Source organism: Paramormyrops kingsleyae, chromosome 12, assembly GCF_048594095.1.
Source record: "Paramormyrops kingsleyae isolate MSU_618 chromosome 12, PKINGS_0.4, whole genome shotgun sequence".
NCBI classification, from domain to species: domain Eukaryota; kingdom Metazoa; phylum Chordata; class Actinopteri; order Osteoglossiformes; family Mormyridae; genus Paramormyrops; species Paramormyrops kingsleyae.
The window spans coordinates 13,901,325-13,928,672 of NC_132808.1; the positions used below are offsets into that span (position 1 = coordinate 13,901,325).

General features: G+C 42.0%; 2 protein-coding genes and 1 long non-coding RNA gene across 6 annotated transcripts; 1 reads left to right on the forward strand and 2 right to left on the reverse strand.

The window, feature by feature from the left end:
- On the reverse strand, window positions 1–12,470 carry adissp (adipose secreted signaling protein). 2 transcript variants are annotated; one of them, XM_023836440.2, is made up of 6 exons: window positions 12,335–12,470; window positions 9,937–10,022; window positions 5,730–5,863; window positions 3,899–4,037; window positions 2,821–2,946; window positions 1–1,938 (listed from the first exon to the last, which is right to left on the reverse strand). In XM_023836440.2, the coding sequence occupies exons 2-6, from the start codon at window positions 9,953–9,955 to the stop codon at window positions 1,838–1,840; spliced, it is 519 nt and encodes a 172-aa protein (XP_023692208.1). In that variant the 5' UTR covers window positions 9,956–10,022; window positions 12,335–12,470; the 3' UTR covers window positions 1–1,837. The 2 variants fall into 2 exon arrangements, with proteins under 2 accessions (XP_023692208.1, XP_023692207.1); XM_023836439.2 differs by having other exon boundaries at window positions 12,228–12,446.
- A 33-nt stretch (window positions 12,471–12,503) lies between these two features.
- LOC111856460 (uncharacterized) lies at window positions 12,504–22,167 on the forward strand. Its single transcript, XR_002841143.2, has 3 exons — window positions 12,504–12,575; window positions 19,902–20,079; window positions 20,682–22,167. It is a non-coding gene; the product is annotated as an uncharacterized lncRNA (long non-coding RNA).
- Window positions 16,922–27,197, reverse strand: LOC111856458 (E3 ubiquitin-protein ligase TRIM39). 3 transcript variants are annotated; one of them, XM_023836438.2, is made up of 10 exons: window positions 26,881–27,197; window positions 25,336–25,515; window positions 22,693–22,894; window positions 20,582–21,218; window positions 20,356–20,451; window positions 19,815–20,048; window positions 19,260–19,377; window positions 18,722–18,766; window positions 18,527–18,553; window positions 16,922–18,274 (listed from the first exon to the last, which is right to left on the reverse strand). In XM_023836438.2, the coding sequence occupies exons 4-10, from the start codon at window positions 21,215–21,217 to the stop codon at window positions 17,739–17,741; spliced, it is 1,692 nt and encodes a 563-aa protein (XP_023692206.1). In that variant the 5' UTR covers window position 21,218; window positions 22,693–22,894; window positions 25,336–25,515; window positions 26,881–27,197; the 3' UTR covers window positions 16,922–17,738. The 3 variants fall into 3 exon arrangements, with proteins under 3 accessions (XP_023692206.1, XP_023692203.1, XP_023692202.1); XM_023836435.2 differs by having other exon boundaries at window positions 22,693–22,796; window positions 25,336–25,655; window positions 26,876–27,197; XM_023836434.2 differs by having other exon boundaries at window positions 25,336–25,655; window positions 26,876–27,197.
- Window positions 27,198–27,348: the final 151 nt, after the last annotated feature.

A 27,348-nucleotide genomic window follows, 5' to 3' on the forward strand; every position in this document is an offset into this window, starting at 1 on the left:
TCACAGCTACATATTTTTATTACACAAACATACTGCTTAAAAGTGACCTTATAATAAAAATTAAAAAGCATTGTAATATACTTTTTATATTGCTGGAGGATAACTAACAAAGTACAATACAATGTTCACACATACAATTGTATTTCCAATGGAAGTAAAGCAGCTTTTTACGTTACTTTCACTTAAAAAGAATTATTCACACCATCTGTTGATATTTTGCCCAAATCAACTCATTAAGTGTTGTGGCCTTCAAATGAAATAACTGATCAGTGCTACACATATATGGCCCTATGACAATCATGCATACAGGGTCATAGCAAATCAACACAATGAGAACATCTCTTAATGTTCACTTAACACATCAACTGTTACATCCACAGCACACCCCCTTGCGGTACTGATAAGCGAACCATACGACGGTTGACAAACACTGCTTTTATTTTTCATTGGAAAAACATGACAAAAAATACAATAATATTGGAAATAATTTCTGCAAATCTGAATGCATTGGAATTACTTTCTAAACAGTACAAAACAGAGAGGCACACAAAACCACGATCTTGAGATAAAACTGTTGTCTTTTACATAAGGCTTGATGACATTCCTGCTTCTGGAACATTAGCTCTGCATAGTTTGATTTCCCAGGTGAAAGATGGTCAGCGAGCCCCCAGGTCTAATGGTAATTAGGAACGAAAAAAGCAGTAGATTTTTGTGTGTGAATATGTACTCCAAGCATCTGCCTTCCAGTCACTCATCCAGTACAGGATTGTGGGATGTTTTTTTTTTTTTAGATCACAATCAAGAAATGAATTAATGAAAATCCTTAGGCTCGTCCGATGCGCCGTTAGACCAAGCCAATACACACGAGCATTTCCTCGGACTAACCTTCTATTTTTATGAAAAAGCTGATTCTGGACTGGGGGCAGTTAGCTGAAGATGTCTCAGGCACTTTAGATGAGGAATATTCTTCATATGCACCAGGGCATAGTGACGAATGGCATACAATACCAGAACCCCCCTCACCCCCCCCACACATACACAAAGGGAAGCAGGAAGGTTCAGCATCCCGCCCAGGAAACAAATTTTAATATATCATATTATCAGTGAATATGGGACAATGTGAGCTGGATCCGAAGTGCTAATATATGCACAGCTAAGGTAAAATACTACTACTGCTAATGAAATAAAAAAAAAAATTTCCTTGACTGTACTGAAGCAGTTCAAAGACTGGTAATGGTATCATGGGGGACACTGGGAGACACTGTCAGTTCATCACTCTCCTTCTGATTCGGATGCAGAATGGTATTTACTAAATCACTACAGAGAAACAAGGCAAAGCAGAAAAAAATAAAAATAAATCACACAACGGCAGTACCAGACGAACACCACATATTCTCTTGGGCGACCCCTTGTGGCTATATTGCAGAAGCTCTGCACTTTTAGAGAGCAAAAAAAAAGTAGTAGACATTGTCGGGCCATAAAAATAAATCGTACATAAATGAAGACAATGTTATTCTGTATTTACGATGCAGAATTATTCCTGTGAAACAGGAGAAGATCCCTCAGCCTCCAACCTTCCCTTGTTCTGAATGGATTCACAGTGGCATTCTTCAGAGTCAATATAACACGTGAAAAAGATAGCTTCCACTTTTCGCATGCATGTGCGTGGGTTAGATCTGTGGCAGCAAGAGCGTATGTGTGTGTGTGTATTAACAGTCCATTTCTACAGGTATACATTGAGTGTGTGCAGTCACATCAATTTAACTGATTTGTCTGTCTGCTGCAAGGGCAGCAGTTTTCAACCTGTGTATCCATGACAGGGATGAGGGAGGACAGGCTAGTCGAAACCCTGCCAGTCGCTCTGCTCCGAGTCGTACTCCAGCTCCATCCCCACGCACCGCACCCCCTCCAGCAGCATGGGCGTCCCGTGATGGCGGTCTGCAGGCGGGGGGGAGGGAGCGCAGCATTCAGTCAGTGCACCGTCCAAGTCCAGAGGCATGTCTGCCTTTAAATGCTTTATTTAGCCATCAGTCCAGTCCAAAAAACCTCAGCTGATGTTTCTGGCCTAAAGCATGTACGACTCTGCACCCCCGCCCATGATCATTTCAGATTACGAGTGTTAGGCTATATCAAAAACCACTCATATTACCTAAAAAGCGCAGTATATAAAATAATCGTTGAATCCTCAACAGCAAGTCTGACTCATTATATAGTGCACTATACAATACCCACAATGCACTGCAAATTATAATGTACAGATAGTGTACGCTATTGTGCTCCCTATATACCATAATGCAAAGAGAAGGTGGCATTTGTTGTCAATACAAATAAGATAAGAAGTGCAAGTGGGAAATATTGTATAAAAACGTAAGCACACTTTTGAAAATGTTATGCTAAATTATGGTATGAGTAATATCTGCAAACACTGACATTGAAATAATAATAATAATAATATTTAGTTGTCACTGTATTTTGCTAATGGCAAATATCAGCTATTAAAGGTGATTAGCATTCCAACACAGACTGTCTTGGGATATGGTATCCAAAAGCACTGTCTGGTTTCACTCCCTATATAATGAAGAGCATTTCCTATATAGAGAACAGTGAGTGAATGAGTGAACCATTCTGAATACTGGCTTAGAAAGCATCTGCCCAGCTAAGGAAGCCACAGTGCCACCTCACACAGGAACTCCTTTGCTGACTGGCTTCCTTAATTAAATCCCCTTTGTACCGGAGGAGGCTGGACGGAGCCCTGCTACAGGCCCACCTGCTCTCTTATATCCAGTCACTTCCGTGCAGACGCCCTGCCATGACACTCACCCATAACACGGGCCTGCAGCCTGACCCGCACAGAGGCGTCTTCCTTGCTCTCGCTCACCAGAATGACGTCCTCCTGCAGAACCCCCTCCTGGTGGGCCAGGTACTCACAGGTCACCTGCAGACCACCTGCATCACGGACGGGTGTTGGGGTTGGTGGGAAGGATGAAGAGGGACAGGCTGCTTAGCTAAGTGGGGAAGGACCAACGTGAAGCAGAAACACCTTTCTCCAAACTGTTTCTGTGTGTCTGTGTGCATTTTCCCTTAGTGTCAGAATCACAAACAGTCCACAAACGCCCACTTACATCCTTAAGTGCTGCTCTTTTTCGCAGATGCATTTTCATCTATTTATTAAGCATAGAGGTTTCAGAGTTTGCCAGCATATCCTCCTGAGACCCAAGGAAAAACAGTTCCTTCAATTTTAGCTTATTTGTATTTGGATGGAAACAAGACATCTTACAATTTACATTTTTTCAAATTTATTTTCATTTTTAAATTTCACAGCATGTCCTCTTTAGTCTACAACAGGAATAAATATGTTTCCTTACATCAGTGAAAAGACAGATGCAAAAACAAAATGTCCACCACAATGGACATAAATGAATGGGTGGGGTCTCAGGAGGATTTAGAACCTCTTAGTTTGTCCAGTAGGTTCACAGGGGAGACGCTGCTCGCTATGTGTGACTGTCACAGGTACTGAGGGGTTAACATTAACAACTTCTGAAACAGGCACAGCCCCAGTGCCTGATGGCTGGATAAATGCAGCACTGTGTCCCAGACACGCAAGTTAATCTAAAGAGACCCACAGGACTGCTTATATAAAGACTGGGCAGGAACTGGGCCGGCTTCATACTGTTTCTTCCTCCGCTTACACAGTAAGAATAATTATTACAAACCTCACTCTCTCCTCATTCCACATATTCCCAGGCTGTGCTGATTTCTTCCCTCACGTACATTTTAAGTAAAATGGTGTCTAAATTTTTCTTCCTATTTCAATGTGGGTGCCCTGCGATGGACTGGCATGTGGGGACTGACAAGGGTGAACCGCCCCTTTAAGAGCGTCGTGGGTGGGGTCACGCACCCTCTGCCGCATGCCTGATGTCCGTAACACTGAGGTGGGGGTTTGGCACCGGCGCCGGGCAGACATCCCTCCCCAAGGCCGGCACTTCCGGGAGCGTGAACACAATCTCGTACTTATGCTGGATCTTCAGAAAGCCCACCTTCACGTGCAGGTACAGAGAGCAGAGAATCCAGGGATTTAATGAAGCTCAAAGCAACATCTCAGTCAAGGACAGACAGCAGGAGAAGCAGTGAATAAATGAGACTGATCGGTTCCAAACGGGACATGTTCCCTAAAATGCTTCAAGAACCGTACACCTCATGGTGTCAAGAAGTTCAAATATTAAACATCAAAATTAATTTGACATGGAAGAAAACATGCTACATTATTCTGAGACAACTGGTTTGTGAATTATTATGCTACATTATTCTGAGACAACTGGTTTGTGAATTATTATGCTGTCCTGGTTGATGGAATTTGTTCTTGCCAACACTTCAGATAACTGGCAAGACTGGAGGAGCAGCAAGCTTTCTGAAGGCGTCAGCTGCAAAGAAATCACTACCCTGGCCTGGAAATCACTGCTTCCCACAGCACCTCCCTCACAAAGAACATAAGGGCAGGTCACAGACTACCACTGGAGGCGTAACTGCAGGCTGGGAAGCCAATATGTGAAAAAAGGCTAGTGTACATTGATGCAGCAAGAACTCAACTGCATGTATGTTTATAAGATTTTACTTTTATGTATGTAGTGGATATCAATACTCTGCATGTGAGAACAAAAAGTAACATCTTGGAGTAGACTTTTCCTAAATAAGGCATTACCTTCAAAGAGGTAGCAAAAAGAAACAGGAAAAAAACCATCTCAGACAGCAAAACCATAGTAATATTTAGCTGCTTCAGAACTACTAAAGAAATAAAATTCAAGGTACAGGAGGTACACCTGCTAAACCTTTTCAGACACTATGCACATGTATGCATACTGTATCACATACTGTACTGTAGGCTCAGCACAAGCTTTAAAAGGAATATTAGAACCAAGTACTGAACTGTAAATAGATGTCAGACTGTCAGTAGAAAAATAAGGCATTTACCAGAGATGTCCTTTCACAATAAAACCATTTCTACAGCCAGAAAAAGTCTGAGAGCTGGTATATGCAACTGCTAGCCCTTTTCAGTCTGCGCTAACATTGATATTCCACAGCTTCAGCCACTGTAATCCATTCAAACACACATGTGTCGGTCAACAATGTTACAATTGGGAGGTGGCTGGTTCAGATTCCATGGCTGGCAGAGTGATGTCACCATTGGGCCCATGAGGAAGGCCCTTAACCCAAACTGCCCCAGGGACTGGCTGGCCGTATTTCACACTGGAACATCTCTTTTGATAAACACACAACATCAAGTAAATAAATGTTATTCCTCTTGCAAAAAACACTTGATTCTTCCAGGGTATACAGATATGGAAAATCAAGAGAATTCAATGACACCAATGACATTTTGCTTCCTTTGCTGACGGTTGGTCTGACCTTGTTAACAGATCATCCCTAAATATACGGTTAACTTCAAAGGTTTACATCTGACTGGCATTTCTTTTGAACCTGGAAGGGCAACCTGATTTAACAACAGGGATACATGCAGCTAAAAGAGAATTTCAACGTTTCACACTCTGACTTCTTTAGCCTGAACCCTGACATTTAAACTGACAAGAAAGATAGTTCATTCCTTATCTATTTTTAGCATTCTCTGTTTCACATCACATAAATGACAGCTGTTCAGAATAATAATCTTTAATGAGAATCCAAAAGCCACAAATGTGCCAATTAAAGTTTTTCTGAAAATCCTGCCCACTCACCTTCACTAGGAAGTTGCCATCCACCTCGGGAATCACCATGACGACGGAGTCATGCAGCTTCTCATCAAAATGGACATGGGAGTGGGCGCTGGTGTCCTCAGAGAAGCGGACCCCCCCCGCCTTTGAAGTTGACCCTGTGGACAACAAAGCAGAGACACAGACATACACATACATACACACACAGTGAGTGTATTTTCAGGAAACCTTTTAACAAGCCATGGTTATGCATCAAAATGTAGCCATTATTGCAGCAACATTACGAAGTGCAGGATAGTATGACAGGTACTACTGCCTGCCTGACACCTCCAGGTTAGGGGTTTGACTCCTGCTCTGGACTCTGCCCTTAGCAAAGTAATTTAAGGACTTTGACTGACAGTGAAGCGGTAACATGAGACCGACAGACAGATACGTTCATTAACTGAGTTATGTGGGCACTAAAGAGGTCTATGGTGGTGAAGCAGGAGTTAAGATAGAAGACAAAACTTGCGGTTTACCAGTCAATATATGTCCATATCCCCACCTATGATTGTGAGCTGCGGGTGATGACGGATAGAACAAAGTCACAAGTACCAGCAGTCAAAATGAGGTTTTTCCATAGGGTTGCTGGACTCAATCTCCCTGAGGGGGTGAGGCGCTCAGGAATCTGGTGGGACCTCAGAATAGAGCTGCTACTCGTGAAAAGTCAGCTGAGCCGGTTCAGGCACCGTATACAGACGCCACCTGAAGGACACCCAAGGGGGCTGTTCCAGACATGTTCCACTGGGTTACACCTGCCGGTGGCCAGGGAATGTGCAGGAATCCCCCAGAAGGGAGCGTCTACCTGTTTCTGTTCTGAAAAGCTAGGCATGCAGCCATTGTGACCCTCACCAGGAGCAGCGAGAATGAGATGCACATGAAGCTCTCTGAACAGCTTCCCTCCTGTGTTTGGGAACCCGACCCTGATCTAATCATATAAACGCTCACTATAGCTCTCAGAAGGCCTTGGGTCGGCACCACAGCTCCTGTGGTAGGTTACCACCTTACTTTCACATAAAATATACTTAGGCGTATTAGAAATCCACATTTCACTGACTTGCCCAATAGTGGAAACCAACACCAGTACATTTTTGCTGCCAAAAGAGCAGTTTTTTTTTTGCCATCAGTGTGTTTCAAAACTAGAGCAAATTATTTTAAATTAGTTAACGGAGAGGGATGTGGAGTGTCCAGAGCAAAGGGAAGCTACTGCTGTGCTGGAGTGACTGGCCGTCTGCTGTGCTGGAGTGACTGGCCGTCTGCTGTGCCAACAGGCAGATGGCTGGGGGGGGATTACAAGGCTGGCTGTTACACGGCTGAGAGGAGACCGTAACGGAGACAGGACGTCTCTGCCTGGTGTAGCTTGTGTGTCTGCAGATGCCATCCCATCTCATCCCGTCTACCAAAAGGCCTGAAAGTAGGCCAGACAGATCCTTATTTTAAACCCTGCTATTGGCACATCATCTGTTTGGTGAAAGAAATTCTGTTTCTGGAAATTAAATCATTCATTGCATCAGTACAGAGCTCAAAGATGCTACCATATTCGTCTGGTAAATGAAAATAATCAGAACTTTGATCTCCAGGAAAATAAATAAATAATATGTCACACAATAAGTCATTCTATTAGTATATTTATTCCAAAATTATAACTTCACTAATCCTATTATATAAACACTTTATGCAAGTGTCATGGAAACATTTTGGAAAGGTACAGAACTGCTTCTAAAACCCGCCAAACAGCAGACGAGGGGTGACTGCCAAATCAAGTAAAGGGGGAGAAATAGCATTCGCTCAAAATGGGTCATTTTCACGTTTACTGTAATAGGAATCTGCAGCAAACAGAGATTTGGTCTCCAGTACAACAGAGAGATTTCAGCTGCTTGGTTACTTGGTACGCAGATAACAGTCCTCTCTGCCTGTCTCATTTAATCCCTCCCACAGCATCTCCAATGCCTTCATAGGGCATTTACTATTTTATACATCTTAGCAGACACACAACATGTAACAGCAGTACACAGTTCTCTGTATAATAATCAGCTCAGCATTTTTAAACCAACTCCTATACTGGGATTTATAACCTGGGATTTATAACCTGGAACTCATAACCCCCTGGTTGCCGTTCAGGTCTCCTCCAACTACCGGCCTGCTTTTCTGCTCTCTCTTTCAGCCCTACTTCTTCATCTTGCCGCTCCACCCCACCCTGGCCAGCGGAGCAGTTGTCTTTCACTTCCTCTCTACTAACGAATACTAAAGGTATTGAGAGTGACAAAGCCTGCGGTTTTGTCTTTTGACTGCACTGTTCTGTCCTTTTCATTCTTTCACTCTTCCTTGTCTTCTGACCCACTCTTTGCCAAGGAGAGACATCACAGTACTTACCAAACGATAAAGCGTTAGAAGATAATATACACACAGATGCTGTCAAATGCACTGGGATTCACAGCATCACATTACGTGACAGAGACTGCTAGGACTCTCGGAGTGTGTGTGAAGCTTACTAAATTGGCTTGGGCTTTGGGGAGTATGAGAGCAGTTTGATAGCCAGAATACCCACAGCTGGGATTTATAAAGTTATCGGTGGGCTTTTACTGATCACCATGGCAACATCCATGCCCATCCACAGAACACATAGTAGGCTCAGTTTCCCCCCAGTCATACACACACAGACACACAGACCTGTATTCATATCTCTGTGGGGACCGTACATTCATTTGTATGGGCAAAACCCTAATCCCAACAATGACAACCTTAAACCCTACCCAGCCCTAACCTTAACCTTAAGTAACCAAACAAAATACAAAGTCTTTCGGCATTTTTAGTTTTTGGTTGCAGTCACAGATTTTTATAAAACTGAATTTCCCCTTGTGGGGACTGGTCCCCCCAATGTTGAAATAACAGGTTCTTAATCACATTGTGGGGACAAATAATGTATATCTGACAACTTAACAACTTCACTGGTATCTGACCGCAAATACCTACAATTTCTCGTCATGACATGTTCTTCCTGAAGCATCTATTCATTTTCTCATGCTTATGCTTTTCTTAGTCATGGTCGCAGAGGGGAGCAGTAGACATGAGGCAGCGACATGAGGCAGCGACATGAGGCAGCGACATGAGGCAGCGACATGAGGCAGCGACATGAGGCAGCGACACACCCCGGATGAAATGCCAGACCACGGCAGGGCTCCCTGAAGCAGATTTGCATTAAACAAAACTATGAACAATGAAATATATCCTTGAAAACCAACAGAACCTGCATATTTACATGTGATTCAGAAGTGGCCAGGTGACTGGGCAGGACACACAGTTGTGGCTTTGACATATTTTAGCCACAACTAGCTTACAGGGCACAGGTTTTGTTTCAAATTGAGACAGTAATAGAGGACAGTAGGATTTTGGACTGATCCAAAGACTTCATTATAGTAACAAAAAGTACATGAGACCTTGCCAACACAGAACATCTCACATGAAGCACAGCCAATACTTACCAGCCACTTCAAAAGCACCCAACAAACCATCCTGACTTTCATGCATTTAATATATATTAACATATAATAAATATACAGTACCTAACATCTAATTTCTTCAGCTAACTACTCACAGGAGGACAATAGTTCAAGTCCAGAAAGTAAAAATCCGAACCAAGATTTTGCTTCAGAATCAGAATCAGAATCAGAATTACTTTATTAATCCCCTTGGGGAAATTCTCTTACATTATAAAAACAGACTCCTGATGAAAATAAAAGATTTAGGAAAGTTCAACCAACCACTTGAGTACTCTGTGAGTTTTTATATCCAACTGGTTGGTTAAAAGAAAATACAGGTCTAGATTTATACTTTCTGAACTTGATCTATCCACCTCTGCTTAGTATTCACTGATGATACAGTCGGTCTGCATAACATCTACAAGTGAGTGATGATACTACAGTTGCAGCATTCGTCAATGTCTCTCACAAGGCTAAAAAAGGAGAACAGGGCAGTGTGTAGCTCAGACACTGTGCCTGTGATCAAAGGATTGCTGGTTCAGATCTTGTGGTCGGCAGCTGTGGTTTCACAGCTGTGCCCTGCAGTGGGGGCCTTAACCCCCAGTCACTCCAGGGAGAGCTGATCCTTCTTTCTCAAATATGTTTGTCACTTTGGATAAAAGTGTCTTAAATAAATATAAAGCAATCGATAGGAAAAAAACAAAGAGACATACTCTTCTTTGCCGTAGCCATTCTGGGGCTGACAGATCTCCAGGTATCACAGTGATATCATCCTGGAACTTCCGTCTCACAAAAATTCCTAGAGAGAAAGACAGTGAAAGGCAGGTGAAGGAGAGTAACACAGCCTCTCTGTATTGTCTATCTAATGATACCAAAAATCAATACTATAAAACAAGCTTATCTTGTCTGATAAACAGTAAAAGGCTAGTCAATTAAAAAGCTCTGTAAACAAAAATTATGTTCCCCACACCACAGTGAGTAAGCACTTTCCCTAATGTAAAAACGCAAAAACTCAAACACTGACTGGTCCAAGTTGATTGAATTAAAGCCATGTCACAGTGTTTCTTCATCCACCATGCACCACTCATCGCCCTCCTGCCCAAAAGCTTCAGTGCTGGACAATTTCAGGCTGGACTTCAAGTCAATAAATGTTGTTAGGAAACAGATCACACATGGCCCACCTGTTTATACTAATTCCTTATGTATAGATGTGCATTGCAATGAACTTGGCAAAGGACTGGGAAAGTGAACTGAAAGCCCAGCTGAATAATAAAAACAGCATGAAACATGTGACAGGACAGAGAAACCAAATGGCAAAGGCCACCTCACCCTCACAGAGGCACTGTGTCTAAGGAAAACAGCTAGCTTTCGGGGCAGGGCAACATGCAAGTACAAACAAAGCAACTCCCGCTGACATCCTGAGAAGCCGTCAGACAACACCTACAAAACCTATGGCTTCAGCAGGACTCGGTCACACAACTGCCGTTTATGTTACAGCATAAGCAGGTGGTGCAAGAGATGTGTCACTGACCACAGACGAAGTAGAACAAGGACATCCTTATCTTACAACGGTTGACTGCTCAAACATGGCACGTGGAAATCATGAAACTCAGAATACCATGAGAATATAAAATAAACGCCCTTCGTGTTTTGGCAGTGCCAAGTCTCATTTAGACTCATAAACACAAATGAAAAAAAAATTGTACAGGTGTTACCCTCTCTGCCTCACTTAAAATTTCCTTAAAGGGTGAGGACAGTATGCATTTAAAATTAAATTCATACCCATCTATCTTCCATAACCACTTATCCAAACTATATGCTTTTGGGCACTAAGTGGAGACTTACACAAACATGAGAACATGCACTGAACTCCATATCCAATGGGAAATGGGAATCAAACTCACAACCCTAGAGGTGTGAAGGTACTGTGCAACCCACTGAGCAATTACATCACCCTGGAGATAGACTATTAAATATATTTATATATTCAAATACTTTATAACAACATCCAATGCCATCACATTGAGCACTGCCATCCACCAGGGCTGTGTGTTCAACCTACTTCTGTTAAATTATCTGAGCTAGACAAATCATTCAGGGCTTCAGCAACAACATGCGTGCCTTCAGGAAGGCTTGTGTCATATAATTTCACTGCAAATCAAGCGATCTGTGGTAGAGAGACTCAAAAGCGCCACATTTTTTGGAGTACACCTAGTAAAACAAAGCACCTGGACCCTGAACATCTCTACCTAAGCCAACAAGATGCAGTAGCATCTTGCAGGTCTTTCACTCCCCATTTCTTATGACAAATCCCACTGGACATGACTTTTAAATCATACTGAAACAGTTAAGAAGAGGCCCTTAAACGGTTAATATTTTAACCATCGTTCAGCTGGACAGAATAAGTGATGTGACTATTCGAGTCCTGCATTTTTATAATACGAAGGAAAAGCTTGCACATACATTTTCTTGTGTTTATTAAACATTGATCTCTGAACTCTAAATATACTATCAGTCAGTAGGGGTATAACTCAAAACAGATTCTAAAATTAGTACTGTTAAACGAGAAAAAGTGAATGTTTTTTTTCTATAAACATCAAACCACTGCGATATCAACTTCACAGAATTAAGATGCATAAAACAGCTAGACTGCTGCTGTGATGGACCACCCCAGACCATTCCCAACGACCCACTGTCACTGGGGAGAATCTGACGGCAGTTATAAATTAAACTGATAAGTTCCTGGCGTGTTATTTAGTTTTATTTTACATGGTAACACCGCTGACACCTCCCGCAGCCGTGTGTCGCATTCGGCGGCAGTAAAGAGTACGACGCCTCGTCGGTAACGACTTCATATATTATAAAAACACAAAAGCAACTAATACCAAAACATCACAAACAACCAAATGTACCGACTTCTGGATATTTCGCTCAATTATTAAGTTATTCTGAATATCCTACTTCAGCCTTCTGAACTAATAATAGATACACCACCCTCACGCACCTGATTGCCTGAATTCGCGCTCCTCCAAACTCCGTACAGCCAGCTCGCTATTCACACCCGTTTCCACTCAGTCCCAGAACTACCAAAACCACCGGAGCCGGACTAACCCGCGGCGTCACCGCAATGCGACGGGTGTTTCGTCTAGCCGCCGTCGATGACACCACTAACGCGCTCCCAAAATGCGCAGCACAGCTCCTTCCTTGTGTTACTGTTGTCACTTGTCGCCACTCGACCCACAGCTACTGTTCTATTCGCAACACGCACGCGTACCAACTTCGCGCATGCGTATACCTCATCACATGATCTTCACTGTCCCAACTGTACGGCGCACTCGCATGTGTTCAGCATGTGAGTGTTTGTTTTCGTTGTCGTATTGCGTTTCTGTGCATGTTATGGAAAACCTGGTTTTCGTACAGACATTATCGCTGAATTAAGCTCCCTGCTATAAACTTGTTTTCTTGTGCACGTAGCGTTCGTTCCATGTGTGTTTACACACACAATTACAAATTATTAAATATGCCTTACTAGAAACGTCCGTTTTATAGAATTATGTTTGGGCTATCAATTTAGAGAGAAAGACAGTTCTCTTTAATTGTGATACTTGTTTCCTGTTTCAGTGTTATTAATTCGAATGTTATGAACGCTTTTTCGCATTCTTTGATGTCAATGTTGGATGACAACATGGCTGCATGTGAAGCCCAGAGCAGGTCCCGGGACCATCCACTCCACGCGGTTACGGTCGCCGGGCATCAAGTACACTTGTCCCTGCGGTGTGTGAGCGGCAGGACACCAGCCAGCCTACACTGTATATACGGACGCGTTCTGCGGTCCCGCGATCATCCTCCCCTTGCCGGAGTGTTTATGCAATTTTTCAGTCTGTGCCTGTCCAGTACTGTGGTTCCTCCTTTTTTTAAAAAAAAAAAAATCCGAAATTATCTCAGTTCCAAAAACATCCAACCCCACTCTAATGATTCATCCCTGCTGCCCTGACCACGCGTTTCATGAAGTGCGTTGAAGAGGCTGGTTAAGGGTTACCCTATATCGGTTCCACCCTTTATAATTCCTGTGATCATTGATCCGCTTCAGTCTGCCTGTCGCCCAAATTCAAGATTTACATTCGTCACGTGCATGAATGTAGTGGCAAACCAGCAATGAAATTAAATTGCTGCTACTGCATGTACACTGCAATAAACAAGGTATAACCAATTAACCAAGGTGTAACTAAATTAACAAAATAAGTATAAAATATAGAAACAAGAAGTATTTAAAAGTAAAAATAAATGTTATGAGAAGATTTGAGAAAGTATTTAAAATGCAGGTTGCAGTCATAACTTATTTTGGTTTTCAATCGGTGGTGTTAATGATCCTAATGTACTGGGGGTAGAAGCTTCTCCTTGGCCTCTCAGTGCCATCCATAAGGATCCAGAGGCATCTGCCTGGGCACAGCCACTGTGTCCATGGCACAGGTGGTGAGTGTCTCAAATGATATTTAATGCCTTGAACCTACAATGTTGTATGCAGATGTCCTGCAGAGTGGGCAGTTTTGCCCTGGGGATTCGTTCAGCCCTCTGCGGGGCTCTGTGGTCTTCCGAGCTGCAGCTGCCATACCAAGCAGTGATGCTCCCAGAAAGTACAGGTCCCACAGTATCGCTGTTGAAGGCTTTCAGTGCAGAGGACATAGGTCCACCGACGATGCCAGCTCTTACAGTATGTCCTTCATACCACTCTCACCCACTTGGACAGTGGCAGGGGGAACTATTCGAGAGTGGCGTTTGTAGATTTTGTTTCAGCTTTCAAAACCATATATAGTCCCTCCAACCTCAAAATAGTGGGTCTGAATGCATCCCTCTGCTAATGGATCTCTCTCACAGGCAGCCCTGAGATATAGGAGGAATCCTGTACTTCAGCTCCCATCACCCTCAATATTGGCGCCCCCTTAAGGCCGTGTAGTGAACCCCCTGCTGTATTCCTCATACAAGCATGATAGTATAGTCAAGCACAACTTAAACAAAATAGCGAAATACACGGACGACACAGTTGTGATTGGCCTGATCGCCACAAATTATGAGAATGTCTACATGGATGATTTGTTTAGTCTGATACAATGGCATCAGATTATCTGCCTCTTGCTCAATAGCTGTAAGACTTAGGAGATGAGGATGGACTTTAGGCAAAAACAGGCTAGTGCATACAGTCCTCTCAACATCAAAAGGGTATCGTTCAAGAGGGTGAAGACTTTTAGATGTCTCGGAGTCTGTATCACTGATGACCTCACATGGTCCAATCACATACAGAATCACATAAAGTCCTGCAATGGTCATCCGTTTTAGGCAGCTGAGGAGGTTCGAGGTCTCACTAGCCATTCCCAAAGCCGTCTACTCTGGAGCATAAGAGAGCATCCTTACTAGGGGAATCACAGCCTTATTTGGTAATTGCTCTGCTCTGGACCTCAAAGCTCTGCAAGGGGTGGTATGTTCAGCTGAAGGCATCTGCAAAGCTGACTTGGCCTCCCTGCAGGACACCTCAGATGATGCAGGAGCATAGCTGCCAAAATCAACAGGGACACATTCCACTCTAAACAACTACCACTTCACTAAATGTTTCTGCTGTCTCTCAGTAAGAGCTGAGAGGCTCAGAAGAAGCTTCTACCCTCAAGCCATCAGATTACTAAATATTTAATTTTAGTTATAGCTTTTTGCCCCTTATTTATGCATCTCACACTTTTTTTGAACTTGCTGCACATCTTTGGTCTTTTTTCTGTATAACTCAATTCCATATTTATTATATTAATTACATTATTACCTTTTCTGGCTTACTGCTTTCACTATTTTTATTATGGCGGAGGTAACCACTGTGCATTTCACTGCAGATTATAGTCTGGCTGTATACCGTGCATGTGACATGTAAAACCCTTGAATTCAATGAATGGATGCTACCCATGACTTAACGCTAATGATGACCCAGGCAGTACTGATGAATGCAGTACACATGAATAAACATGTATCAGATACAGATGATGACTACAACTGAAGCCCCTTATCGAAGCTCATATAATTTCTAGGGGAATCACATGACCGATACAATTGTGGTGTTGGTCTGAATATAAAGAAGCAAAACATCACTGCTGTGTGGACAGTGTTTCACTAGTTGTTGGATTTCAGTGTTGAGTAATGGAACCTACCGGAAAGAGGGAAAGTTATATTATTTGGGACATTTTGAAACCATCCAGGCTGCCTGTTTTAACGTCTGAAATTCACCAGAGGTCGCTGTTTATTGTATCAGAACAGAAACTTTTTCCCGACTAAGAGCGACGCTTCACTTTTTCGTATGCGCTTACGGTTTACGTAATAGACTTTCGTGGTCTATTACGTTGGTCTGTGGACGCCGAAGGTTGCAGTCGGCGTATGCATATAGGAATGATATTCCACCGAACCAGTGACCTGTATTACGAAGCGGGGTTACTGGCTTATCGGGGTAACTTGACGGATTTAAGGTAGTTTGTGCAAAATGTAAGTGAACGAATATCGAGTCCATTTAAACTGTGGTACCTTAAATCCAACACGTTATCCCGATAAACCAGTAACCCCGCTTCGTAGTACAGGCCACAGGAGAGGGCTGATGTATTGCCAATAACACAAGCAGTGTAGCGAAATGGGTCAACTTTTATAAAGTTTTAAAGTTGATTTTCTACGTTTCTGTAGTATTAAAGTAATACGGAATATCGCGTTATTTTGAAATTACAACAAAATCCCTCCCCCCCGTCAGTCTATGAATTCTTTCGCTGTGATTGAAAAAATGCCTTAATAGTGTTGATTTTGAAAACACCATATAGCATGAAATAATGTCTGAACAGTATGGGAAAAATTGGTATACGGGTACCTACGCACCTTCTCGATTTAGCTGCTCACAAACACAACAATCAAGGATGGACTTACCATAAAGTAAGTGCAGGCAGCTTAAAACAGCATATATGGGTATATGACAATAAGATCATCTAAGTTAAAGCAGCTTGTATGTTATTTGTATTTTTAGTGACAGTTTTCGGGATCGAAAAAATTGTACTTTTGGTGGCACTGACTAATTCATTGATAGAATTCTTTGCTTTTGGGACATGGATTAATTGTTTTGGGGAAGTTATGGTTGTGCATCTAAACCACAGTGTTGTGCCATATGCATACATTGTTTTGAGAAATACTGTTATAGTGGTGAGAATGTTAAGTTTCATGAAATGTGCCAAAGCAATCGAGAAAAACTGCAATGCGGTCCCATCCGGATAGGTACTGAGGACATTAGCACATGTTCTAGAACCTCATTTATTTTTTACACCAGAGAGCTGAACTACAGGTTTCCTAATTATAACATATATTTACACCCTCTGAGAAACAAAACCCTGGTACCCTCTTATAAATCAGATGTGTTGCCTGATTTCTTTTAGGTTATGAAGTATTTTTTGTGATTTTTATTGCCCTGAGAAATCCAGGAGAAGTTTTACACAGCAGCACTTGCAGTGCAAACAAACATACTGGAACAGTGAAGAGCATATGAAAATAATAATAATCAAAATTTATGTTAATCTGATTTCATGGTTTTCTCACTTTTATCCCAAACAGGAATGGCTAAAATTAATCGTAATCAAATTGTAACATGTCTTCCCCTCACCCATTACTGTGATGAACTGGATCTGAGTTCATGTGCTAGGTCCATATTCGTTTATTGAGGGCCACAAAACACAATCCAAGCATCAAACCCGGGAAGACAGGCAGGGGTTGTAACACGATCAAAGGAAAATACCAAAACCGAATTACTACATGTACTCAAAGTGGGTACACATGAGCAAGAATACAGGAAGATACTGCTCTGCTCGGTGAAACTCAAGATACTTTGCAACCTGATAATAGGCATGATGGTATGAGTATTTAAGGCATACAGTGCCAGTAAATGCAGTTAATTAACCGGTTCTTTGGAAACTGGGCTGGATTCTGGATCCGAAGGTACACAGGTGGTTGGACTTGACAATAGCACAATAACCAAGTAAAAATCAGGTGAAAAAGAATAAAATTTTATATATATATATATGTGTGTGTGGAAATAAACATAACACATAAACATGACAGATGTATAATATTTTACATTATAAGAAGGCTTGATCAAGATTATTACAGTGACTATAACAGTTTTGAAGTCCTTTGAACAGTAGCCAGGAAAAGAGAGATTTTATCAAACATTGTTAACAACTATATACAGGAAACCATGAAAAAGAATATATGTTGCAGTGCAATGAGAGAGTGAGTTTTAAAACATTATTTCAATGTTTTCTGTGTTGACTTATTTACAATAAATATTTTCATTTATATTCATTACTCAAAGTATAACATAATTAAATGCCAGCCAGAATGCATTTCCCTTCAAAGTGCATTATCTGGTTTTATGACAGGAGTGTGGATACAGTAAAAATACACAGTGCTACTTATGTTTGAAGTCTTAAGTGTAAACATATAGTTCAGTGCAACTTTACTCTGTCATTACAATGGGGGTAATGATAAGAGGGGCTTCATTCTTCCCCGATTTATTGCTACAGGGGCAAAAGAAGGGGTAGATGGTGTCAGAGAAGGTGCCGTGGAAAGTGTAGATGTGCAATTTAGCCTCCACATTATAAAAAGAGACTTGGCCCCGATCGTAATCCAGGAAGACACCTATTTTCTGGGGTCTCAGGTGGGAGCTGGATGAACTGGTCTGAAACCCATAATTGCTTTTATCCCTCAGGCTTAAGAACCAAAAACCATGGCTAGGGTGGACCGTGATCTTACCCTTTCTGTTTACAGACTGACTGGCCACACCCAAATCCCAGTCAGTCTTGCCCCTCACCTCCACCTCCCAGTAGTGCCGACCCGATGTGAAGCCCTCCTGGCCCAGAACACAGAAAATGCGGTTGAATCTCTGCGGGAAGTCGGGGACTTTCTGGGTTTTGGTTCCACAACACACCTGCTTCCTGTCCTCAGACAGGATCAGCCTGGGATGAGCTGTGCTGGCATCCAGCCTGACATCCACTTTAAGAAGAAAAGCATCAGAGAAACAGCACATGTAAAAAGTAATTTTCAGCTTTTTCTCAGAAAGAGCCTAAGATACTTCCACGTGTAATAGTGCTTTATAAAATAACTAGTTGATTTCATGTAAAACATTTTACACTCCAGAATGTCATGATGATTTAACAAAAAGCCATAAGAAGGCTGAGAGTCACGTCTGAGCTTAAAGTAGGAAACGCTAAAACAACTAGTGGAGATTGAAAGAAGAATACAGACCTGCATATTCCTGGATCTTCCTAGCCTCTGAAATAAAGAAAAACACAGACTCCTTATTTACACATCCTGCCTACCACATCACTTCTGTTATGAGAAAGATTACAGAGAGACTTCTAATGACATTCCTGAGGTAAAAACTATGGTGACAGTTTGAAGATGAAAAGAGTTCCTGTATTGTTTGGCACTTTGGCTTACTTGGCTGTGATGTTAGTGAGGAGGAGTCCGCTGTAGCCCGTAAACCTGTTTAAAGAGAAAGCGTAGCTATAACTAAGACATTTCACACTGACAGGAACTCATGTTTATGGTGCATCTGATTGTTGTTTTAAAAAGCAGAGACAAATAGAAACATGAATCCAATATTCAAACATGCTGTGATTTAAGCCAAGAGCAGATGCATGCAACAATGTGGAACAAAGGTAACTGTGGTTTACATTACCAGCTCCTTTCATTTATTTATTTTTTGTTTTGCATTTCAGAATCGTGACCTATTGTACACTTATTTTGACACATTCCTTCTATACCGAGATACAGTTCAGGAAGGAAGCCATCAGGCGTGCTATAAAGTAAATATTATTGGCCACACCTGTTTATCTGTATCAGGTTTTACAGCTTACACTTCAAACGTAATATTGAATGTCTTTTAATTGTGAATCTCAGGTTAAGCTTTGGCAAAATGGCCACGTTTCTTGGGAGGATTTATAATATACATTTTTAAAATGCACCACACGCTTACTTATCTCTGGGAGCCTCTTCAGCTCCTCTTGGAAGCGCTCCACCAGCCTTGAAACAATCTTGTGTACCTTTACAACGCAGATGTCAGGGTTCACCGATATGCTGGACCAGTCCTTAGTCTGTGGGGGGGTTTCAAAGTTGGTCAAGTTTCACAGCAAAACAAATATTTTAAACACTATGATGTCCAAAGCAAAGTACTCCTTAAAATGGACATTTAATTAAGGGATAGAAAGATTCAGAAGTTCCCTCTTCCGTGATATAAAGGACTCTCATGAACTAACTGCAATAATAATCCTAATTGGCAAATGCTCTACCATGTCTTGCAGGAATAGTTTAAAACAGTGTCTCCCAATCCAGTCTTGGGGGACCCACAGACAGTCCATGTTTTCGCTCCCTCCCAGCTCCTGGTAGGAAGCAAAAATGTGGACTGTCTGGCAGGGAACTCAGAGGGAGCAAAAACTTGAACCGGTTTTGGGCCCCGAGGACCGGATTGGGAAACACTGATTTTAAAAGCAACTGCCACAACACATCAGTCAGCAAAGGAAATCTGTCTGACCTCAAGCAAAAAGTCATTGTCTTCAGAGGGCAGGAGCTGCTTAAGGGTATCACCCCTCCTCTGTAATTCTTCGATCTCATCCTCCAGCTCCTGAATCAGGCCCACGACCTGGCGCTCAGCCACCTGGTGGTTCATCTCGATGATCTCGAGCAGCTCAGCCTGACTTCTCTGGATAGCGCTGACCAGGGTGCTGAAGACCTGCAGGCTGCCCAGCATTTCTGTCTCTGTAGATTCCTGATCAGGAACATGAGGGATGGGCCAGAAGGTGGGGGCAATTTTAATAAATTCCCGTAGCATTAAAATCTCATTTTATACTGCTTATGTCTGTTAATACATCAAATCAACTTCCTTATGAATGTTGTAAAAAGTACTTTCAGTAAAATATTAAACCCCCCCTTTTATGAGAAACTCATAACTGTGTGGTGATCTGATTTCCAGCATTGTTGGATTGCAGAACTACTGATAATCATCTGAGTGAACTAGTGTTCTCTAATGCATCAGTGTTCAGTGGGTTTGAGGAAATCTTAAGAAGGGTGCTTACTTTGATGTCCATCAGGGATGTTCGTATCTCCTCCACCTTCTTCACCCTGTCTTGGATCATCTCCTGGATTTCTTTGTTGGTTATTCCTAACAGAGACTATAGACAACAATGTTACAATTTATAATTTTTATAATTCTTATTAAATATATGTTCAGGACATTTGAAAATTATCGCTACAAAACAATAACTATCTTTTCTTTAATGAAGGGTTTATGTAAAGATGCACCTTATTAAGCAGCCCCTCTCTCTCAGAGAAGATGACATCGTGGTCTGCGTGGTTCATCTCTGCACATCCCTCACAGGTGCACATTTTGTCATTCTTGCAGAACAGCTCCACGCACTGCTGGTGCTTCTGGTTCAGTGTTGTGTGCAGGCAGTCTGACCCGCCCAACGTGAACCTCCTTAGAGCCAACCGAGAACCTGAGGCTTGAACCAGGAGTTCCTGGGCCTCGTCTGGGACCGGGGGAGCTAAGGCCGGAAGTATGTAGCTGTCGGCAACTTGGCTGTGTGATGGGGTCCATCGGGACCGCGCCTCTGCAAAGACAACAGAGGCCAGCTCGTCTGGCTTTGGTAGGCTCGCACAGGACACCCTCCGGCTGTGGCTGCGAGCCCCGAAGCCCGCCGCGACTTTGAATTGCTCGGTGATCTCCCTGAGGGTTCGGTTGATGTGCAGGTCGGGTCTGTTACGAAAGATCTCCTTGCACAGAGGGCACTGGCAGGTTCTGCTCTCATCCCAGTACCTTCCAATGCAGGCCATGCAAAAGCTGTGGCCACATGGGGTGGACACGGGGTTGGTGAAGATGTCCAGGCAAATGGAGCACTGGAACTGCTCAGCGGACAGGAAGCTCTGCAACAGGGCCATCCTGAGCAGACAGACAGAGCAAAACAGGCATGACTGGGTGTATTAGGATGAATTCGCGGACGATTACGTCACCCATGTGACATGGAATTAATCCTTTTACTATAATATTTTGGGAAGTTGTAATTGTGGATTAATTCTGATCGCGTGTGGACTGATCATCCTGAAATTCAGATCAATTGTCCATGATTCACCCCAAATGTTACTAGACTGCATGAACACGTTATTTACCGATCCCCTGTAAAACCTAATTTTGCCATAAATAACTTGGGCTCATAAAAAGAAACCAGGGTGCTAATCTGGGCCATTAGATCGGCATGCAGAATTCTTATCTTGGTTTCAGGAGATAGGGGGGGTCGGTATACAGCACCCTATAATGCCTTTAGGGGGGAACAGGGAGGCATTGCGCAAGGACGCCTATTGTATTATGTTATCGCAAGCAGCATCACTCGGACAAAAGGGGCAATTGGAGTACATATTGCCTGGGGGGAAGGGGTGAGCCTGGCCAGCTTACCCCCTGCCCACACGCAACTCTAAATTTAGTATAAAGGAAAGGGGAGATTCCAGTACTGACCGGAGCTCAGCCGTGGGATAGAGCGCGCATCGCCCGGCACTTTCTCGGGACTCACGTGTTGGTCTCCTGCCAGGACTGAAAAGGGCTCCCCAGTCCGTGTGTGAAGGTGGGTGATGATGGCACGTCCGAGTGTGAATAGTTTTGCAGCTGCTTATACGTTTAATCGATTAATGGGGATTAATTATCACCGATCGTGATAATAATTTGCATTGTCTATATTTCATTATTTCTTTTATATATACCTTAGTTCGTGTGATATATGCTATTCTATATCCCTTGTGGTACAAGGTTATTTTGCATTGCTTTTAATTGATATATTGATCTTGATTTTAATGCGAAGTTATCTTGTATTACTTGTATTAAAGTTTTTTTGAGTGAACCTAAGCGTGCCTGTTTGTTCCTTCGATAGACCTATATCCCTCTCTCATCCACTTTAATACACTGGGGCTTCTTTGTATCACCGACATCCATCCATTTTCTAACTGCTTATTATAGTCGAGGTTGTGAACAACCAGGCAGCACAGGGTTGGGTGCACCTTCGAAGGCATTAACACATCCAATTAATGCAATTTAATTGTGTGCAGCGCACTGGACTTGCACTGAAGTGATTTAGCCAAACCATTAGCTGAAAGGGCAGCAGGAGTTACATGGCGATTTATATTTGACATTATGATGTGTCAAAGACAGTATGATCCTGTACTAGATAAGCAGTTATGGCAGATGGATGTATGGATGTGCAAGACATTTATCCAAGAAACAACCATTAGAAATAACACAGCAAAACACCTTGCCACTGATGTCAACAACTGAAATACACATGAAGCACTTTCTATATATCTGAAGTGCACGTAAAACTACAACAAACTTAACACTGAGCATAAGGAGCCAAGCAGCAGCCCTGTACCTGAATCTTCTGCGCTGTCTGGTCTCCTAGGTGTTGCCTTGCGAGGACGTTGGGACAGTCTGTTGGAGCTGGAGCTGGAGCTCAGCAGCGTGCGGAGGGGACGTCTGTTGTCACAGGCAAAGGAGAAGCGGGAGACTGCATGCCTGTTTATGTGTACTGGCCAGACTCCGCCTAATCCCAGGAATCTGACAAACCCGCCTGACTGACAGGTACAACATGTTATTTGCAACTGAAAAAAAAGTGTTCCTTATCAGACATACGTAGATTTTTTTCATAAGAGAATGAGGCTAATTAAAATCTGTAGTTAAAAGTAAAATGAATCAGTAACACAGTACTTAAGGCTGCATGACACCAACATAAGCCCTTCATGACAGCTGACATATCTTGTCAAAAGCATTTTTAGGTTCGTTTATAAAGTTTTGCAGCTGTCATAACTGCTGATAATGGCAACCCCTATGTCAACCGTCATAAGTTTATGCTACATAAAGTTGTGTTATGACCCTTTTTTCATTCAAGTGACATAAAAAGTTATAAGACTGAACAGTATGTCAGAGTGACATAAAGTGACTGTTATGTAAAACCAGCTTTAAAAGAAAAGGTTAATACTTTGTAGAGGATGGTAACATGGCCACAATGAACAGCAGCTTAGTCTCAATGTCACAAAAGCATCTGGAAATTATGAATCCTCAGAAGTCATATACTGTATATTCATTTTCCATAAAATGAGTTACATTTAATTTCCAAATCTTATACACTGCGAGGTGCCTATAATTACTAATCCATGTCTTTGCGGAGTAATTTCTGTAAATCCAACAAACCACTGAAACGCTAATGGTATTACTTTGTGTCATGACCGGATGTCGCACTAACTGAATATTTTACGTCACTGGCAGAATATTTTTAATAATGACATGAAAATGTGAACGCCGTCCATCATTGTCACATATTACTGAGAGCAATCTACCATAAGTAATTCACACCCCTGTCCAGATTTTGGCAAGTCTCCATATAAAGTATCTGTTGTCTAGCCCTTGATCTCATGTGCATGACCTCATGTTATAGCGATAAACTTGCTGATTGGTTGACCACACCGCGCTATCGTGGAATTTACGCAGAAGTGTAGAAAACAGATATACAGTAAGTAGCAGAGCAGAAAATGAGCAGAAAATATACTTAATTTAAACTTAATGCATTAATGAATACGTTTTTGCTTCCCTATCCATATTTATCTATTGGAAAATTCCCTATCCATATTTATGCATTGGATTCGAAAATCGGATCCCGAGGCAAATGGAATGCAGCATAAATACTGCGCCATGCTTTGTGATGATGTAAGTCAGGGGCAATCACTGATGATGTCATTTGGCACCGGTACCAGTTTTTACGCCAGTGGAAAACCGACACAAAAGAAGTACCATACTTTTGGTACTTCATGGAAGCACTGAAAGTACGGTACCTGGTACGGTGGAAAAGCGCCCGAACATAACTACATTATACACCTACAAGACAGCACAGAGACAAAGTGATACATACCCCAGCAAAATACGCACATGGTGATTGTGACACAGATTTGAGTAAATATGCTAATTGTGCAGCATTATGTGGGAGCTCTGATTACTGAATGATTTTTAGTACAGGCTACACATGGTGAGTATGCTAATCACACATTCCATGTGCAGGTTCTGGCTGCAGAATGTACACCCAACTGTCTTGTGGACCCTTTGTTAAATACCAACCCAAGAAATGCGTTTTTTTTTTTGAAGATGGTGATACACCACTCTGCTCTGATGTTTTGTTTACTGTTTACTTAGACTTTTAGGGTGCGATGTCTTTGGGCACTTTTCCACCACACCAGGCACCGTACTTTTAGTACTTTTGGTACTTCCATAAAGTACCAAAAGTATAGTACTTCTTTTGTGTCGGTTTTCCACTGGCGTAAAAGCTGGTACCGGCGCCAAATGACATCATCAGTGACCGCCCCTGACTGACATCATCACAAAGTGTGGCGCGGTATTTCTTTTGCTGAATTCAAACATGGAAGACGTGCTGAGACTGGTGTTGTTGATTCTTATAATTAGTAGCTAAGTCAACCAGCTTTTTGAAGCACCTGCGGCCCAAAATGGCGTCCAGTGCCTCAAACCATGTGTTGGTTTTCCTGTTGGCGCCACTCCTGTTATTATGATCCTTCACTTTCCTGTAATCCTGCTTAAGTTTTTTGATTTTCAAGCGGCATTGTTCGGTGTTTTGCATGTGCCCCATTTCTTCCAAGTGGCTTGCTATTACGGCAAATACTTTTTTATTTTGAGTCGTGCCATCCAAATCCCGCTGGATCTGTTCATCCGACCATATGGTGATTAAAGCCTGTGTTTCCTTGTTTGTCCATCCTTCCATTTTACGTTTTTCTATTTTTATTTCTACTGCTTTTTATTTCCTTTCTCGCTGTTCGCTGTGTTTCAAACGATAGCGGTTTCTCAAATCCTCTAGATCTTCATGATATTATGATATGTTGATTTAAGACTGAGACTATTATATCAGTTACACTGAGAACATTCAGATGGGACCAAGCAAGAGTATATACATTGATTACATTAATATTAGATAATGCTTTTCCTATTTTGGATTTCTATGCGACCAATTTTGTACCTGGGAGAGGGGTAGGTGAACAGGAAGGGAGGGGGGAGAGGGCAAGACGTGTTTGTGATCAGCGAGTCTGCCTGTGGGCTTTTTCTTCTTAAGTGGGGGTTCAGTGGAGGTGAGGTCACTGATAGGTTGGTCTGATAGCCTCTGCCCAGCCTCATCGGAGCCGAGTTGACAGTTGCCCCCCTGGGTGAAACACAGCACAGGCCCAGAGAGTCTTTATCCAGGGTCACTTGCCTCGTTTCTACCAACATGGAGCCAATGCTGGTGCTAGTGCTGGGCTGGTTCTCACTTGGTGCCTTTTGAGAACCTGCCTGCATTTCCACCTGTTTCAAAAAGGAACAGAAATGTTACTTAGGCGGAAGTGAATGTAAAGAAAAGTTTAATCTGTATTTCTTTTTTTTTTTTAATTTTTATCTGATTTGAATTTGAAGTTTTTATAAGCTGCCGAACCGAAAAAATATTTTCATAGTGACTCGTCGCGCCCTGTCTCTATTGCCTGTATCCGCTTATGTCTCCATATAGAGTCCCAAATCTGTCTGTGAGTTTATTCTTGCTTGCTGTTTCACTGCTGTCCTTATAAAGATTGTGCAATAAAAGTCCGCTAAAATCTTTACGTTGCAGTCCACCTCATGATCTCTTCGCTACTCGAGCATCACAATATTTTATTCGTTCGACCTATTTATAATTTATTATTAAATCGGTCTTTCGTTTTCTACGGAATAAAAACTGCATGTAACGCTCCATCATTTATGTTAATTATAAGTGTTTTAACGCAAATTAATATTTAACTTAAAATATCTTATTTTCGGCAAATAACATCCATACTCTTTTAAGCTATTTTACGACATTTTGTCTCCCTAGCGGCTCCCCCGTCTGTGTGTGAGTTTATTCACACTCGCTGTTTTACCCCTGTCATTTTAACAAGTGCACAATAAATCTACTAAAAATGAACTTTACTGTCTGCCTCATGATCTCTTCACCACTTGAATGGCACAATATTTTATTTATTTGGCCTGTGACATATCTATACTTTATTATTAAATCTGGCCAGCAAAAACTTTGACTACCTGTTAACTGAATTTCGAATGTAACTTTACCACGTTAAGCTATCTTACGTGACTTGTCTCCACTTACCTTATTACTTCACATAGGCGCTATGCCTAAATATCACACACAATTTTTTAATTTTTGGTCAAACTGTGTTTTTTTTTTAAATAAAGGAATCGTATTTATGACATTTTAATGGTATTTAATGTCTAAATTTCAGCTGAATTGTTATGCTTTTTAATACTTTTGACTCGCGATAACACTGTATTCAATACAACATAAGAGATGGTGAGATAAGCAGTGACTGAACAAGCGGAACGACTGGTTAGCATGCGCAGGAACTGACATCTGTATCAGTGCTTTTGTTTGTGTGTGTGTTTTATCATAATAGAATAGTGGTATTACTTATTATTATTATTTTGCCAGTTCAGTTTCTCATTCGTGGCGGTTATTTGAGCCAGTTTGTTACTTAAATGAGAGACCGTTTACTACTTACCTTACCTGCCTTCCTTTGTTGGACATACTCATTTCCATCTGATTTAGTATGGTATGATTTTTTTTACCTCCAGCCAAGGATGAACATTACTTTATTTGTGGCTAATTACCATTGATTACCACAAATTTATCCTTGTTAGTGGTAATCAGGGCTGGTTGTACTGGGGGTATATATGGTACAATTACACCCTGGGCCCGACCGCAGACAGGCCCGCCGCTAAGACACTAGGCATCGAAAGTAACGCACATGAGTCCGACTGTAGAGGAGACATGAACTCTCTTGATTGCTGCTTCCTGAGCCTCTGTCCCTGGCGCTGCCTCATGACATCATCTTAAAGGTGCCAGTAGTTCTTTTAAAGCTACTGCTAAAAATAATAATAACACCACAGCAGCCACATACTATTATAACAGGTTTGAAGTCCCCCACCCTCTGAAAAGTTTTGTCAGCAACATGACACCTAGTCATGTAGTAAA